This window comes from Nilaparvata lugens, chromosome 2 (assembly GCF_014356525.2).
Source record: "Nilaparvata lugens isolate BPH chromosome 2, ASM1435652v1, whole genome shotgun sequence".
In the NCBI taxonomy this organism is placed as follows: domain Eukaryota; kingdom Metazoa; phylum Arthropoda; class Insecta; order Hemiptera; family Delphacidae; genus Nilaparvata; species Nilaparvata lugens.
The window spans coordinates 45,881,874-45,897,850 of NC_052505.1; the positions used below are offsets into that span (position 1 = coordinate 45,881,874).

General features: G+C 32.0%; 1 protein-coding gene across 8 annotated transcripts in view; it reads left to right on the plus strand.

Moving 5' to 3' along the window:
• The window catches only part of LOC111046989 (epidermal growth factor receptor substrate 15-like 1), a 60,626-nt gene that overhangs the window by 29,549 nt on the left and 15,100 nt on the right, over window positions 1-15,977 (plus strand). For 4 of the 8 annotated variants that reach the window (XM_039421320.1, XM_039421321.1, XM_039421327.1 and 1 more), the window contains exons 8-17: window positions 6,570-6,745; window positions 7,373-7,532; window positions 7,861-7,884; window positions 8,873-9,025; window positions 9,932-10,021; window positions 10,759-10,821; window positions 12,196-12,393; window positions 13,607-13,780; window positions 14,762-14,858; window positions 15,625-15,707. In XM_039421320.1, the coding sequence (XP_039277254.1) occupies window positions 6,570-6,745; window positions 7,373-7,532; window positions 7,861-7,884; window positions 8,873-9,025; window positions 9,932-10,021; window positions 10,759-10,821; window positions 12,196-12,393; window positions 13,607-13,780; window positions 14,762-14,858; window positions 15,625-15,707 (1,218 nt within the window). The remainder of the gene's footprint in view (window positions 1-6,569; window positions 6,746-7,372; window positions 7,533-7,860; window positions 7,885-8,872; window positions 9,026-9,931; window positions 10,022-10,758; window positions 10,822-12,195; window positions 12,394-13,606; window positions 13,781-14,761; window positions 14,859-15,624; window positions 15,708-15,977) is intronic. The other 4 variants (XM_039421328.1, XM_039421324.1, XM_039421323.1 and 1 more) reach the window with 3 other exon arrangements.

A 15,977-nucleotide genomic window follows, 5' to 3' on the forward strand; every position in this document is an offset into this window, starting at 1 on the left:
TCACTACGTTCGGTCAATTATGAAACATATGGCTAATGTTCGCTGCACGGCTCGATGCACGGCGGATTGTAAGATTCGCTAAGCTGCTCGAGGTTCAGTTCGGCATGTGTGGAAATACCTTTATATCCATTTGAGGTATAGTTCCGTACCTAAAATTAGTGAAATTATTGATAGTAAATCAAATCACACATATGTTTTTCAGAACCTAAAATGTTCTGTTTAATAATAGTCCAGTCAATATAGACGGACAGTCTACAGACCGGGACACATATAACCGCACCGAGCCCGCGCCGACGTACGGCCGAGCTAAGCCCGCGACACGGTGATGGTGGTAGGAGAGAAGGAGAACACACATATCCTTGCGACAGCCGAGCGGCAGCAGTGTCTCAGTTCTGTAGTGCTACTGTCGTCTGATTACTGCTGTCGTCTGATTACTGAATGTGTTAAACTATTGTTAATAATATAACACTATTAAAGCTTGTTACATCGATTTAAATTTATATTTTTCAACCTGTAGACACAGAAGATGAGAATCATAGTGCTGGCGGTATATATTTCGGTGCATAACAATACCACAATCAGTCTTGTATCGGAAATATATATTATTAAATAATTTTTTATTTTCTGCCTTATGTATCTAAACGTAATTAGTTTAAAATTTTAAATTTAAGACACTGTCACGGGTTCCTTCTTTTATACTATTTGTTGTTTTTTTTATTATATTATGTCTATTATACCTTCAGCTCAACTAATTTGGGTCTACTTTTACTTTTGGTTCAACTTATTTTTCCGTTCAACCATATTTCTCATCACTTTCATCATACAAAACTGGAAAATTCCGTATTTCTTCAATAAGTATTTCACTTTCTATGTTAAACGAGCCCGCACCGCTACCCTCAAAAAGTAAACTGAACTAGTCGGTGACGGCGCGGGCACGGCTCGGGCAATAAACACGGTGACTGTGCTGACGTGGTGCGGTAGTATGTGTCCCTACACGTTTGAAAGCATTTGTTTTCTCACTCGCCGTAGTACGTCCGACACTCGGCCGTACTGCGACGCGGGCTAGGTGCAGTTATGTGTGTCCCGGCCATAAAAAGGGGATGAGCTTTTTCAATATATTGTTTGGATAGATAAGAGAAGTCCAGAACCAATTTTTGAATGCAAAATCTCCTTGTGTTAGGTACAGAATGGCCGAAACACCTCGTACTTTCTATCCATTTTCTAGTTTACAGCTATTTCCGCCAAAACCAGTTGTTGGACAGTAAAATTTGCTCTCGCCTTTTTACAGATTATAAAATTCTGAATAAAATGAAATCATCTGGAGCTCTCTATATCTAATGTGTACTGAGTTACAAAAACGAGTAAAATTTCAATTTTCGATTATCAATTTTAATGAATTTATGTTCCAATCACTGATTTTTTTCTAAACATGTTTAGAATATTATTTTATTTGGATTCTCTTATCAAACTTTCTTGTGAATCAATAATTGATAATCCATTTTGAATCGATAGGTACTAAAAAAATTTAAATCAATTACAGGCTCTAGAATATTATAATATATTTAGTAGCAGAAGTATTTAGAATAGTTATAATAACTTATCACGAACAAATTATATTATCCACCTTGCACCGGTTTTGATCAGGATCATTTCAAATAAGCAACATATTGGATAAACTGTTTTCTTCTGTTTTTGTTTTTGATTATGTACCCGCAATGCGAAAACGGATTCTTTTATGAGTTTATATATGCATTAATAAATTGTGAATCTCTATGATTTTTTATTCAATTATAATTTGTTCAGTCCCTTTCTCATTTAAGTCACTGACTGACGCTCTGTACAGGCGTGACTAAACAGGCCGAAAACGCTGTGGAGTGTCGTGCAGAGTACTGTTCAGTATGTTGCAAATCGATTAAAATAACACTCCCTTATCCCTTGATCAAAAGTTTATTATTGACAAGCAGGTAACCCGTGCTTCGCGAGGGTCTATTTTAAATCTTGACAAACTGAAAACTTGACTTAATGAAATTTTGAAGATTTTAAAATAGGAGTATAACCATCCTCGGTTAATTAAGAATCTATATGCGAAATTTCAAGTTAATCAATCCGGTAGTTCAGACGTGATGATGGGTCAAACATAATTTTCCTAACCCGTACATGTATAAACCAGCTCTTTACTTTATTTTATTATAGATTGGTGAGCCTTAAAAGGTCCTATCCACCTAAGTAGGGTTTTTTTGGGTTGCCAAAACATAGACCAAACCAGACACCTTTTGGGGGAAATTATTCAACCCTACCTACTTTTTCGTGAAATAACAATGATCAATGTTCTTACCAACAAAAATTGATGGCAAGTGGAAAATATTTATAAAGGTGTCTCTTTTTGTGAGTCTGTAGTATTTATTAAAATAATTAGAATATGGAAATTACAGAATCTATTTCAGTAAACTTATGGTTAGTTGGTGAAATTAATTATTAGTTTGAAAATAACAAAATTATTATAATTTTAAAAGGGAATAATTGTCATGATACCTAGTTCTTGGTCAACATTATTTTTATATTCAAATTTATCCAATCATAAATTTTCAGAAATTATTCTATTTCCATTAAACAATATTTATCGATTCTTATAAATTATTATTCATGACAATGAATTGTCCAAAATATAGATTAAATAAAATGAGAAGAGGTTTCTACTGTATTAATGTTCGCAAAAGTATTCGCATATTTCCCAAAAGTATATCGCAAGCCGCATGGCAAATTTTAATCGAGGGTTCTGATTGGCTGAAGAGTTCGGCGAACGGCCTGGAGAACGGTTAAAGAGCGGGTAGTGGGACGACGAACGGTTCGGATAACTGCGCGGAGGTTGGTTAACATCTGAGTGTTAACACTGGTAGTTCTGTGAACAGTAAACCTCACGCTGTTTTCTCATCCAAAAGTATCTGATGTCACCTGTTCTAGTTGATTCAGTTGAATCACAATTCACAGTTGAATCATAATTTACTCTTAAAAACTGTTATTTGTTTTCTCCAAGATCAAAAACTCACTTATGTTAATAAACTCAGTTCACGTTTGAATTTGTATCTCATATGATAATTTATCCAGTTCTTGATAATCTTTTCATCTGATAAAAATATTTCTCAACTATTTTAAAATTATTTTTTTCAATCAAGAATATTATAATTTCTTCAGCATTATTTAGTTCATTTAATCATTTTTTATTTCATTTTCAATCACCTATTAAATTTGTTTTTCAAATGTAAGAATAATATCAATGATGGGCACGCATCATAAAAATACTGAAACCCTACCTTATAGAAATAGACATCACTGTGTGATGCATGCAATGAATAATCCACTTGTCAGCTGATTGATTATGCGAATAATTCTATAGTCTGATTGATCCTATCTTCAAAGTAGATGATATATATAGTGAATGGAGAATGGAGGAATTCCTTTCTTTTCATATTATCGTTAAAATGCAAAATTTCAAAAAACCTTCTATATACATCGACGCGCGGTTGAAAAAGGAATATTCCTGCCAAATCTCATCGAATTCTATCAACGCGTTTGGCCGTAATCGCGTACATACAGACAGACAAATGAAAATCCGAGTTGAAACATGGACCTCACTACGTTCGGTCAATTATGAAACATATGGCTAATGTTCGCTGCACGGCTCGATGCACGGCGGATTGTAAGATTCGCTAAGCTGCTCGAGGTTCAGTTCGGCATGTGTGGAAATACCTTTATATCCATTTGAGGTATAGTTCCGTACCTAAAATTAGTGAAATTATTGATAGTAAATCAAATCACACATATGTTTTTCAGAACCTAAAATGTTCTGTTTAATAATAGTCCAGTCAATATAGACGGACAGTCTACAGACCGGGACACATATAACCGCACCGAGCCCGCGCCGACGTACGGCCGAGCTAAGCCCGCGACACGGTGATGGTGGTAGGAGAGAAGGAGAACACACATATCCTTGCGACAGCCGAGCGGCAGCAGTGTCTCAGTTCTGTAGTGCTACTGTCGTCTGATTACTGCTGTCGTCTGATTACTGAATGTGTTAAACTATTATTAATAATATATCACTATTAAAGCTTGTTACATCCGATTTAAATTTATATTTTTCAACCTGTAGACACAGAAGATGAGAATCATAGTGCTGGCGGTATATATTTCGGTGCATAACAATACCACAATCAGTCTTGTATCGGAAATATATATTATTAAATAATTTTTTTATTTTCTGCCTTATGTATCTAAACGTAATTAGTTTAAAATTTTAAATTTAAGACACTATCACGGGTTCCTTCTTTTATACTATTTGTTGTTTTTTTTTATTATATTATGTCTATTATACCTTCAGCTTAACTAATTTGGGTCTACTTTTACTTTTGGTTCAACTTATTTTTCCGTTCAACCATATTTCTCATCACTTTCATCATACAAAACTGGAAAATTCCGTATTTCTTCAATAAGTATTTCACTTTCTATGTTAAACGAGCCCGCACCGCTACCCTCAAAAAGTAAACTGAACTAGTCGGTGACGGCGCGGGCACGGCTCGGGCAATAAACACGGTGACTGTGCTGACGTGGTGCGGTAGTATGTGTCCCTACACGTTTGAAAGCATTTGTTTTCTCACTCGCCGTAGTACGTCCGACACTCGGCCGTACTGCGACGCGGGCTAGGTGCAGTTATGTGTGTCCCGGCCATAAAAAGGGGATGAGCTATTTCAATATATTGTTTGGATAGATAAGAGAAGTCCAGAACCAATTTTTGAATGCAAAATCTCCTTGTGTTAGGTACAGAATGGCCGAAACACCTCGTACTTTCTATCCATTTTCTAGTTTACAGCTATTTCCGCCAAAACCAGTTGTTGGACAGTAAAATTTGCTCTCGCCTTTTTACAGATTATAAAATTCTGAATAAAATGAAATCATCTGGAGCTCTCTATATCTAATGTGTACTGAGTTACAAAAACGAGTAAAATTTCAATTTTCGATTATCAATTTTAATGAATTTAAGTTTTCAATCAAAAATATATTCCGATTGCCACAATTCAAATGTATAATTCAAAAACCCTCTGGGTGTAATTTTGTGCGCTCTCTAATCTCAGGTTGAAGAGCTCAAAATTATGCCCAGAGGGATCTTGAATTATACATTAAAATTGTGACAATCGGAAAATATTGGAAATTTTGCATGCAGAATTGGTTCTAGACTTCTCTAATGTATTCTAATGTATATAAACAATATATTGAAAATCAGAACTACAATATATATTGTAAACACCAAAGTATATACCGGTAGTGACTGGACTAAAATGTTTTAAAGGTTAGGGAGTTTCGAAATACAGTGTACAGTTAAAATCATAATGGTGCTACATTTTGATGAAAATCATACTTGTGCACTTTTGAAATTGTTATTTATTATATTTTCCCAAATTGACCCCCCTTTCTGAGTAACCGCATAACCCTTCCCCCTCCAACCTATATTTTTACATATTAATCATGTGTTTTAACCAGCAAGGAAAACCGGGAAAAACGTGAAATATACGGGAAATGTACGGGAATTGTACGGGAATTTTCTGAGCCTGATTCAGTGGACACCCTGGTCAAATTCTCTATGAAAACGTTCGCTTGTATTATGATAGTATATGTATATTATAACTTGACAACTCGTATGAACTTTTAAAACCATAACACAATAAGTCGATACTTGGAATATTAATGGAAACTATAGAGGCTAGCACACAAAAATATCATTTTGGGCTAAGTAGGTGACTACCACTAGACAACCAGACTTATCCTAGTAGTAGCACGTATAACACAATATTTATCCATATTTTAGTAATTTTTTCATATATAAGGTTTCATTAATATAGTTGTATTAGTTATTCCATTCAGTCGAATGGAAGTCCATAAGCTATAATGTGTTATTGAGATGAGGTTGATTTCTCCAGGAAATAAGTCACGAGAAGAGTTTTTACTACTCATGTTGATAATTGTTGTAGTAAATGCTCATTTACAACATGTTTTTGATGCAATACCTTCCAGTGACTCGAATTGAATTGATTTTATTCTCTCCTGAAATTCACATAATATTTCAATATTCTATGAAATTCGCAGTACAACTAACCTGACATTACTTACATGAAACAGATTTTTAAATATGAACCGTAAATTTCGATGCATGTGTTATCTTGATTATATACATATACAGTAATTGGTAGAAAGCTATATTTTATAAAACCAACTCTACTTTTACAAACAAAGCAGTTGAACATAAAATTGTATGTCGGATTGCTTTCATTTGATTTTCTATATTTTTTTAGAAAGAAGTGTCTATTAGAATGAATTATATTATTATTCCTTATCTATTACATCATGAACGTTTTTAATCATCAATCAATCTGAATTTGATAATTTTAAGCGATATATTCGAGTAAGCTCACCATCTATATTGAACAGTGAGTAGGAGACTCACAAAGGTATCGATATTGATTTTTTATTAAATGTGATGTATTAAGGATAAATTTTGATATGTGCATTGTTGTTTGCAGCCTGTACCAATACCAATACCTCAAATCACATGGGTTGTCAGTCCTGAGGAAAGAACAAGATATGAAACACTTTTCATCCAGAGCGATGTAGACAAAGATGGATTTGTTTCCGGAATGGAAATCAAAGATGTCTTTCTTCAATCAGGAGTGTCGCAAGCAATTCTTGCACGAATCTGGTCAGTATTATTTATTCGCATTGATTCTATTGAAATATTCTGTGTAGAATGAATGTGTGAGATATATTTTTTACAATATTATTGTTTCTCATGCTTTAAAACTTGATGAATAACAATTTAAAACAGTTTAATTATTAAATAAAAATTATTCAATTATCAGAGATGTTTTAGAATTACTCCTTAATGGATTAGAAACACAATACATTCTGTTTTCTACGTAAATAATTGTATACACAGAGAAGTAGTTGTATTCAATAAAACGAAGTAGAAAAGACAATTTTTTTTGTTTCATCCTCAGTTATATGTTTTTGAAATTCTCATTTATCCTAATTACTAGAGTTTTCATTTTCAAACTCACATTATTCGAGAGTTTTAGATAGATTATCACTATAATACATTGAAAATTTTATATTTGAGAAATGTAATAAAATTGTTTTATTTCTTCAACATCAAAAATAGTTTACTACAGATTGATGATAGTATAGCGACCATAACTAGTTTCTCTAAAATGGTGTTATACGTAACTTCAACAAAACAAAAGTATTGTGATTATCTATTTAAAACTGGCATTCACAGTTTCTTTACTTGTTACATCTCTCTAAAATTAATTTATAATTTCGGTTTCAGGGGCTTGTGTGACATGAAGCAAACTGGAAAATTGAACTGTGAACAATTTTGTTTAGCAATGTGGCTTATTAATCAGAAATTGAAAGGCATCGATCCTCCAGATGCGCTCACGCCCGAAATGATTCCACCTTCTAGTCGAAGCAAGCCTGATTCTCATAGCGTGAGTATACTTCATCTTTCAAAGTGTAGACAATTAAATGTTTAGGCAGTAAGTATCCCTGTTAGTAAGGTATATTAATTATTGGTGTTGTGTGTGTGAACATACCCATTAAGTGTTTGATTTTACGAGTTTCTTATATACTCGAAAATGTGTACCCTTATGATTTCAAGTGGTTATATCTTATACTTCCTGGACAGCTACGACTATTTTATATTTATGTTTTTATATTGTAGCTCTCTAATATTCTTCGAACAGTTTTTATATTTTATTATTGTTTATATCTTCTTCTATTATCTACTATTTCTTGAAAATCTATCTTCTTTTTCAGACCCCTGAAGAGGAAGCAAAGCCTGTATGTCTAAGTGTTGAAGTAATCATAGCATGAAAACTAGATAATCATTACTGCATGATTTTCAACCTCTAGTCATTTTATAGTCATTTGTTACAGATTTTCAACCTTTAGTCATTTTCCAATCGTTATTCATTTTTCAAGAATGTTGTTATCAGTTAACATGGTTTGCCATGGCATGATAGTTACTAACTTGCTAACTTTCACCATTCAATATTGTCATGAGACTGTCAATTTTAACATGATGAATCATAGATGATGATAGAAAATAGAAATATAGTTTTCAAAATAATTTTCATTCTGAGCTTCAAGGTGATGTTTTTATTTTAATCTATAATCAAAAAACTTTAATCGCCAAAAAACATTTGCTCATGTATTTAGATGATTTAGTTACTCCAGACACTGTTCTTATATTGCTAAAAAATAAGGCTGTTTTATATTGGGAGACACAAGAGTAGTCTATTTTGCTTTTGAATTCATGCTTTAGAAAAAACTCAAATTCGGTGGATTAGTTTGACTCATAATGTATTAAGTCATGATGGTAGTTGAAAATAGGATCAATTAGCTGGAATATTGTACCAGTTCATTGTAATGAACTTGATTAACTTGACATTCATAGCCAGTGACCTGACCAGTTAGTGGGAACTAAACATAAGTTAAAATGTTTGCTATGGAATTGGTGAAGTCAATAATCTTTTTCCATTCTAATATCTTTTGTAAATACTGAGGGTGTTTGTAAAACAAAGCTCATGCGCTTGATTTGTTTCTATTCATTTTTAAATTTCGAAAGTGATATTCACTTTCTATCTGTAATATAGCTTACATAGTTTAATGAAAACTTTGATTTATCTCTGAAAAGCTTTGCAGTTTGGAGTTACAAAAAGTCGATATAGGAATATTTTTCATGTAAAATAGTTTATTTTCGTGTCAATATATTAAATTAAGTTCATGTATCAATTTTCCATTCAATGGTTTTGTCTTGATTTTCCAGGAACCTAGTAATTCACCCTACTCTAATCCTGAACTAGCTCTAATTAACAAGGATATTGAAGAACTGGTATTAGAAAAACAAGTAATTGAAAATGAAATCCTACAAAAAGAGGCTGATATAAAAATCAAGACCGGAGAAGTAAAAAGTCTACAGGTAAGTTTTAAAATAGCATTCAATTGAATTTATTCAATCACAAAAAATAACTTATCCATAGGTATGTTAAATACATTCTGATTGTGGTTGGTATAAAATAAGTTACTTTTTCATTTATCTTATTTTCAATGTCAAATTCATAAATCTTAACAAGTACTAGAAAATAATGTACTGATGTGGATATCTCAGGGCATCTCTATTTATAGTTAGTGATAATGGTTAGAGTCCTTCTTTGTTAGTTTGTTCTTATTGAAAACAAATTCTATTTTAATTATGATTATTATCAATACGTGAAATTGATGTTAGTGACTGACTTCTCCACTAAGTTCAAATTTTTAATTTGCTTCCTAACCTAACCAAATTAATGATTGTGTCATCGAGTATAGCTAATCATATTGACTTTTCAATTTTATAAATTGGAAGAGAAATATATTGGAGCGAAAGCCTATTGCACTGTCCGTATAGTATGACTTGTACCTTACATAATAGAATAGGATGACGAACAAACGTAATTAAATTATAATATCGTGTGACCTGGCTGGCTAAGGTTTGATAAACAAGTAATAGTTGTTAATCCCTCTAGCTAACATGTTTCGTAGGCTAATGATATTGCTGGCATCTAAATCTTTCTGTTTATGGAACAATAACAATGTGTAGAGAAAATCTCCAACTTTAAGTAGTATTATAATTAATAAAACACGTTGATTTCAATGTAATCTGACATCTTGTTGGTTTAAGTCGTCGATGTCCAGTATCTTCAATGATATCAAATCAAATAATCATATTTATTGACAAGAATATAAAAAAATCAACATGTCAACATATGTTCACAAAATCAACATAATGTCTCACAAATGAGCTCAAGTTGCAAAAGCAAAGTGAATATGCTTTCTTGTATTTTTTTAGGGAGAACTGGATACATTAGCAGCGACCCTCAAGCAACTGGAGAATCAGAAGGGAGAAGCACAAAAGAGATTGAACGACCTCAAAAATCAGGTAATCAAGGAACCGGCAGTTTCATTCCCCTTTCTATTTTTGTTCTTCCTATTTGTTATAGTTTATATGCATAAATTATATGTTTGGAGAGCATGTGGCTTTGAATGTTAACCTTAGATGTTAACAGTTTGTCGCATTCAAACGCTGTAACAATAAATTATTATTTAACATTTGATGATGAGCTTTACTATTTGCTGAATTAATCGGTAGATGGCTTTTAGCTCCTCATCTCCCTATTTTTTAATAAGATAGTTACTTTCTTTATTATTAGTTTTATTTATAGCTATAAAATATTATCCAGTTCATTAGAGAGGGAATTGCTAGCTCAGGAAATTCTCTCATAGTACTCTCATATTCAAATTCCCTCAGTAATAGTCTACTTTAAAATTATTATATTGTTTGAACCTATTGTTTTCTTTTTGTTTGCAAAAATTGTGTGATTTTTGTTTGTATGCTGGAAAGAGTTAATTTTTGTTTGGCTTGAAATTAATCACCTCAAAGTTATGGCGTCCACGAATTTTTCGCAATTGATTTTTGGCGATATTTGCTCGTGAAATATTTTATATTACTGAAATCTCAAAGTTATGGCTTCCAAAACTTTTTCACTCTTTATTCCAGAGGGTATTTCTTCGTAGAATACCGTATTTTGACACTTTTGATTTGATTTTTGTTAATTTTTGATTTAAGACAAATGTGTTTTCTTAACGTTTTTGGTTCGGTATCGGCTGTGCATGTAGAGAGCATTGGTAGAATCTGAACTGAGCGACGTCAAGATGGAAATTGATGCGGAGCAAGCGCAGGTAATTTTTCAAGTTTCAATCGAAAAAGAAGGTTATCATCTAGGGGTTTATCCTCTAGGATATCTTTCCAGGGTATTTATGAATTCGTTTGTCGGTTTAATCTTACAGTTCAAAAGCTTATCGTTTCTAATCTATCATAGCATTAATTTTGCTTATCATTCAAAGGGTAATGAAGTGAGCTGATCAAAATACATTTACTTAACATACAACATGTGTATAATCTAAAATCTTTTCACCTTACTATGTATGACATCTATTGCTATTCTTGAAGAATATTTAATAAATACCATTTGACATTACTTCCATTATTTAAATCCTGTAAACGTGTGAAAATATAGGATTATTCTGTTACATTCATGTATTGAAAAATTATTAGAGTTATCCTAGATTTCACATTTTTAACTGTTTCGAAGCTTTCTACAACCAAAATGAAAGACTTGAAATGAATTTTCTTCTTCCGCTTCATGTAACAACATTTTATGTGTCCCGCTTTCTGGCATTTTCATTGCATTCATGCATGCTTTCCCTAATCTTTCTTGTTATTTTTTGTTTCATCTTCACATTTGCATTATACTGACACTCTTGATGAAATCATATTTTCAAGCTATTGACTCAGAGATTAACATTCTTGGGGGAATTCTCCAGTTAATATTTCTTATATTTGCTAGCGTTTATCCTTGGTCATGGTTAATAGATATTTCACCTTATGTTATTCTCTAGATAATTGTTAACTTCTACTCCAGAAATACCAAGTCTATTAAGAAAGAAACGATTCAATGTATGTTATATTGTACTTGGTAGGTGAAAGATCAGGGTGTGAGATGTTTCCAGTACAGTTTATATTACTGTAGCAGTTCAGTCAAGTTAGATACAAAAGATAATAAAATACTTCAGTTGATTTGTTTTTCAAGCTTGTGAATAATCTTTTTTAATATCAACTGATTTTTATCATTTTTACTTCGTCAAGTTTTCATAATGATTCATCCAAGGGCTCCTTCACACCTACATAATTGAAGGTTGTCAATATGTGGCAGATCTTGATATGCGATGGCACTTATCTTGTTGCTAGTTCTCCAATCAAATATGTGTGTCTAGCAGGTCAAAATTGAAGGATTTGAGGTTATGCTTAACCTTTGTTTACTTTATATTGCATTTATTTTCTTCCAACAACTGATAAATTTAATACAGTAGCATGAAATTACAATTACAAATAAATTGTAAAAAATGAAATTAAATTAAAATTACAAATTATAAATTGAATACATGTATAAATTACAATTGTTTGAAAGCAACAAAATAATGCTTTTACAATAGTAGTCATAGTGGTAGTTTGTAATTTACAATTCTTATTTTCGTTGATTTTGTTGAATTCAGGTTGACAACCTCCGCAGACAAGCTGAAGAACAGGAAGCCTCTCTCAAAGCACAGGAAGCAGAATTGAATACTAAGCGCCAGGAACTGGAAGGACTCAAACAGGAAGAAACCAAACTGGAACTCAACCAAAATGAATTGAAGAATCGGATGGAAAGTCTCAGTCAAAATCTGCAAGACTCTCAGCTGCAGATTAGTCAGGTAAATATATAAATATTGTTTATTATTAATATATTGAAAATTGAACACAAAGTCTTGAAGCAGAAAATAAAATTTAAGTATGCATAGATGTGCTTCTAGGAAGCACAAAATTATCACGTTTTCACTGCTAAACTCCTTAAGAATCATTGCGATTTCATTGTTTTCATTGCCCAGCCATAAGAAATAATTTAATAAATTTTAAAATGTCATTAATTTTTTGGTTCCCTTTGCAACTCTCCCTTCGTGCAATAGTTCCTGGATTTTTTGATTTCCATTAATTATTTGCTATGGTAAGATAAATTTCCAGTCTTTTTTATGTTGAATTCTCATCTAGTTTACAAAAACCAACAAATTATTTCTAGTTGATGAATTCTTATCTTATTAAAAACTTTCTTTCCAATAATAATTTCCAGTTTATGCTCAATTAATAGGAAAAATCATTATTTATCTTAGTTGAACGAAAACAAAGCCCACCGGATAGAAGTCGGTCATTCAAGACTCAGTAATTGGTTTACTTTTTCTCAATTGCAAGAGAAAAATTGCACCATAGAGAGCACCAGCATTGATGATAAATGAAAAGTAATTTTTATATATTCAACAACTCCTCTTGAAAAATTATCTTCCATTATAAAATGATTATCATTTCTCATTAAGTTTTAGATTTGCTTTAGTGCAAGTGCTTTAATATTAATGTAATGCATCTTTCAACCAGGTATCGCACATACACAAGCACTTTTGCATTGATATTTGATCTCAAATTGATCCCATTTGTGTTTGGTGTCTTGATATCGTAGTCGTGAGAAGTCATATTCCATAATTGGAGATCATTCACTTAGGAAGAGGTGATTTTTCATACCAAATCTAACTTCTTTCATGCAATTGAAAACTACTGGATTTTCTGGTTTTCATCAAACTTGTGGTACTTCTGTTAAACGGGTTTCAAGTTTTCTGGTTTTTGAAAATGAAATTTTTAATATTGTGAAATTTCTCTTGATAAAACACTCGATTTTTCAATTTGAATTGATTATGGGAGTGTTGATACATTCAAAAAAGGCAAATTTAATTTATAACAATTTCCTGACAAAGAACGTTTTTTAAATGAACTGATTTCGAACTTTCAAATCGAACGCGTTTATAGTGCATCGTCAGCACTCAATGTTGATACTAAAAATAACGTGGCTTTGCAATGATTGTGCGTACGTTTTATTTGCAGGTGAAAGCAAAAATAACACAAGTACAAGAGCACCAGAGACAAATGAACGATGTGATTGCATTGGCCGAGAATGCAATCGCATGCGGAGATGCGTCAACAGTGCCTGACACTTGCCTCAACTTGCAGCCGGAATTTAGGGACCCCTCTTTCTCTAGGCTTATTAATGGACGACAGGTATTATTTGTGGCTTTTCGCTTGTCTCTATCACACTCATCACTTCTTTCATTTCTCATCCGTCAGTAGTGCACATGGACAGTTCAAAATTATTTATTGTGGATCAAGGCAATTAGAATAGCTTACTAATAACTTTTATATCAAGAAATAGCCTAAATAATATCTTGTATTATGATGGACAAGTTGAAGTGAAGAAGTTTGCAGCGTTTAGTTGTTCAATTCAAGTAATAAGGAAATTATATATTATAATGTTCTATATTTAGCATTATATTATCATAGTGTATTTTAATTACTATGTAGTGAATTATACCTGTATTCTCCAAGAAAACGCACGATTATCAATGCAAGCAATAATTATCACAATAATCACAGAACTTGATTGATATTAATGAAGCACTTGATTATAAACTCTCGTATATTAGTGTTTTATTGGCAATAAAAAATATTTAGACAAAGTATTGAAAATGAATCTAAGAATGAATTAGAAAGAGAAGGAAATCAATCCTTTTAAGTGATTTATATTTGAATCATTTTGCTTTGTTTCATTCATTAATTGCAATTGGTTTAGTACAAGATATATACATTTATGGTATAAAAGAAGTTAAATATGTAAATACTTTATAGTTCATACGAAGAATTACTGTATTACTATTATAAAATGTAATGATTATGTTTATGGTTGAAGGAGTACCTACTGTAGATTGTTCCTGGTGTAATTTTTTCTAATGTATTGCTAAAAGAATGAAAAAATAAAATGAATGGGTGAATTTTTAATGTTTGGTAGTTGATTTGTTTAGAGATTTTGATTGTTATAATTTTAAAGTTCATAACTTGAGGCACGATTAAACACAACATTTAGATAAGTCACCCAGTTTTATGTGGAGCATTTATATACCTACCTAATTGTACAGGAACATAAGGTGCTCATTTGCTACATTTTCTTATGATTGTTATGTTTTACAACTATTGTTCAATTTACAGGAAAGTGGCGATAATAGTAAAGACCCGTTCAGTAGCTTGAATGGACCATCTGACAGCGGAGGGGATGCATTCAATCACACTGATGCCTTTAGTAATGGTGAGTAAACCTACTATTCCAAAGGGTTATAGAGGGGAAAGTTTGGAAGACAATTTTTGACCTCGCAATTCTGTTTAGGGTAGTAAGGAGGTAAACATACTAAATGACCCCATCCCCACCCACTTAAATGACCCCACCCCCACCCATGTGCTAAGTGGGTGGGGGTGTTTCAAAGGTACCATTTTTTGGTTTCTCGCATATATTTAAAAAACTATGCGTCTTATTAACATGACTATTCAGTTCAAAATTAAAGCTTACAAAAATCCGTAGAGTGTGAATATTCGTTGAAGAACTTTTTCATAATTGAAGTAACTTGAGATATTGTCAAAAAATCCCCTTTATTTAAATAAAAATTACTGTTTCAGTAACTTACAGCTGATGATGTGTGAGCACACACGAAAGCATGCTCCTGTGAAATAATATTTTTTTATTAAAATGAAGTGGATTTTTTGACAATTTCTCAAGTTACTTCAATTACAAAAATTCGTACAATATTAACCTTGTCTCTTATAGCTTTCGAGATATCGGAGCCTTAAGTTGTGACATTTTAGAAAACAAACACGTTTGCCTTTAAAACACGTTAAACTTAACAACCTATAGGTACTTATTCGGAAACATTTTAATGATCAATAGGAATTAATTGTGAGAATATTATTCCAGATTTCATAAATAGATCCCCAAATTCAAGATTCTGTAAAAATTTCATTCTCTTGTGTATTTTTTATCAGTATTTTTTTTTCATTATTCAAGTCATTCCTTTTTACAGATCCTTTTAAAAGCACAACGAACTCGACTGATCCATTTGCTTCCAGTGACAACTTCGGCTCTGGTTTCACATCAAAGAACACAGTGAGTGAATGAATAATGTATTCAAATTACCAACAAATTCAAAGCATCACTCGATTATTACTAATCATAAATTCAATACCTGTTGATGATTGTATTTATATGAATATTTTATTTACTTACAATACAAGTATTCTCAATTTTTTTACTACAAATAATTTAATTGATGCTTTTCAGTACAAAAGATGTAAAGAAAACAGTTGTGAACATATTAATGCTATTGGGCTTTGAATCAGTATTTCTCTTTTGCACTACTTTATTGATGAATATTAA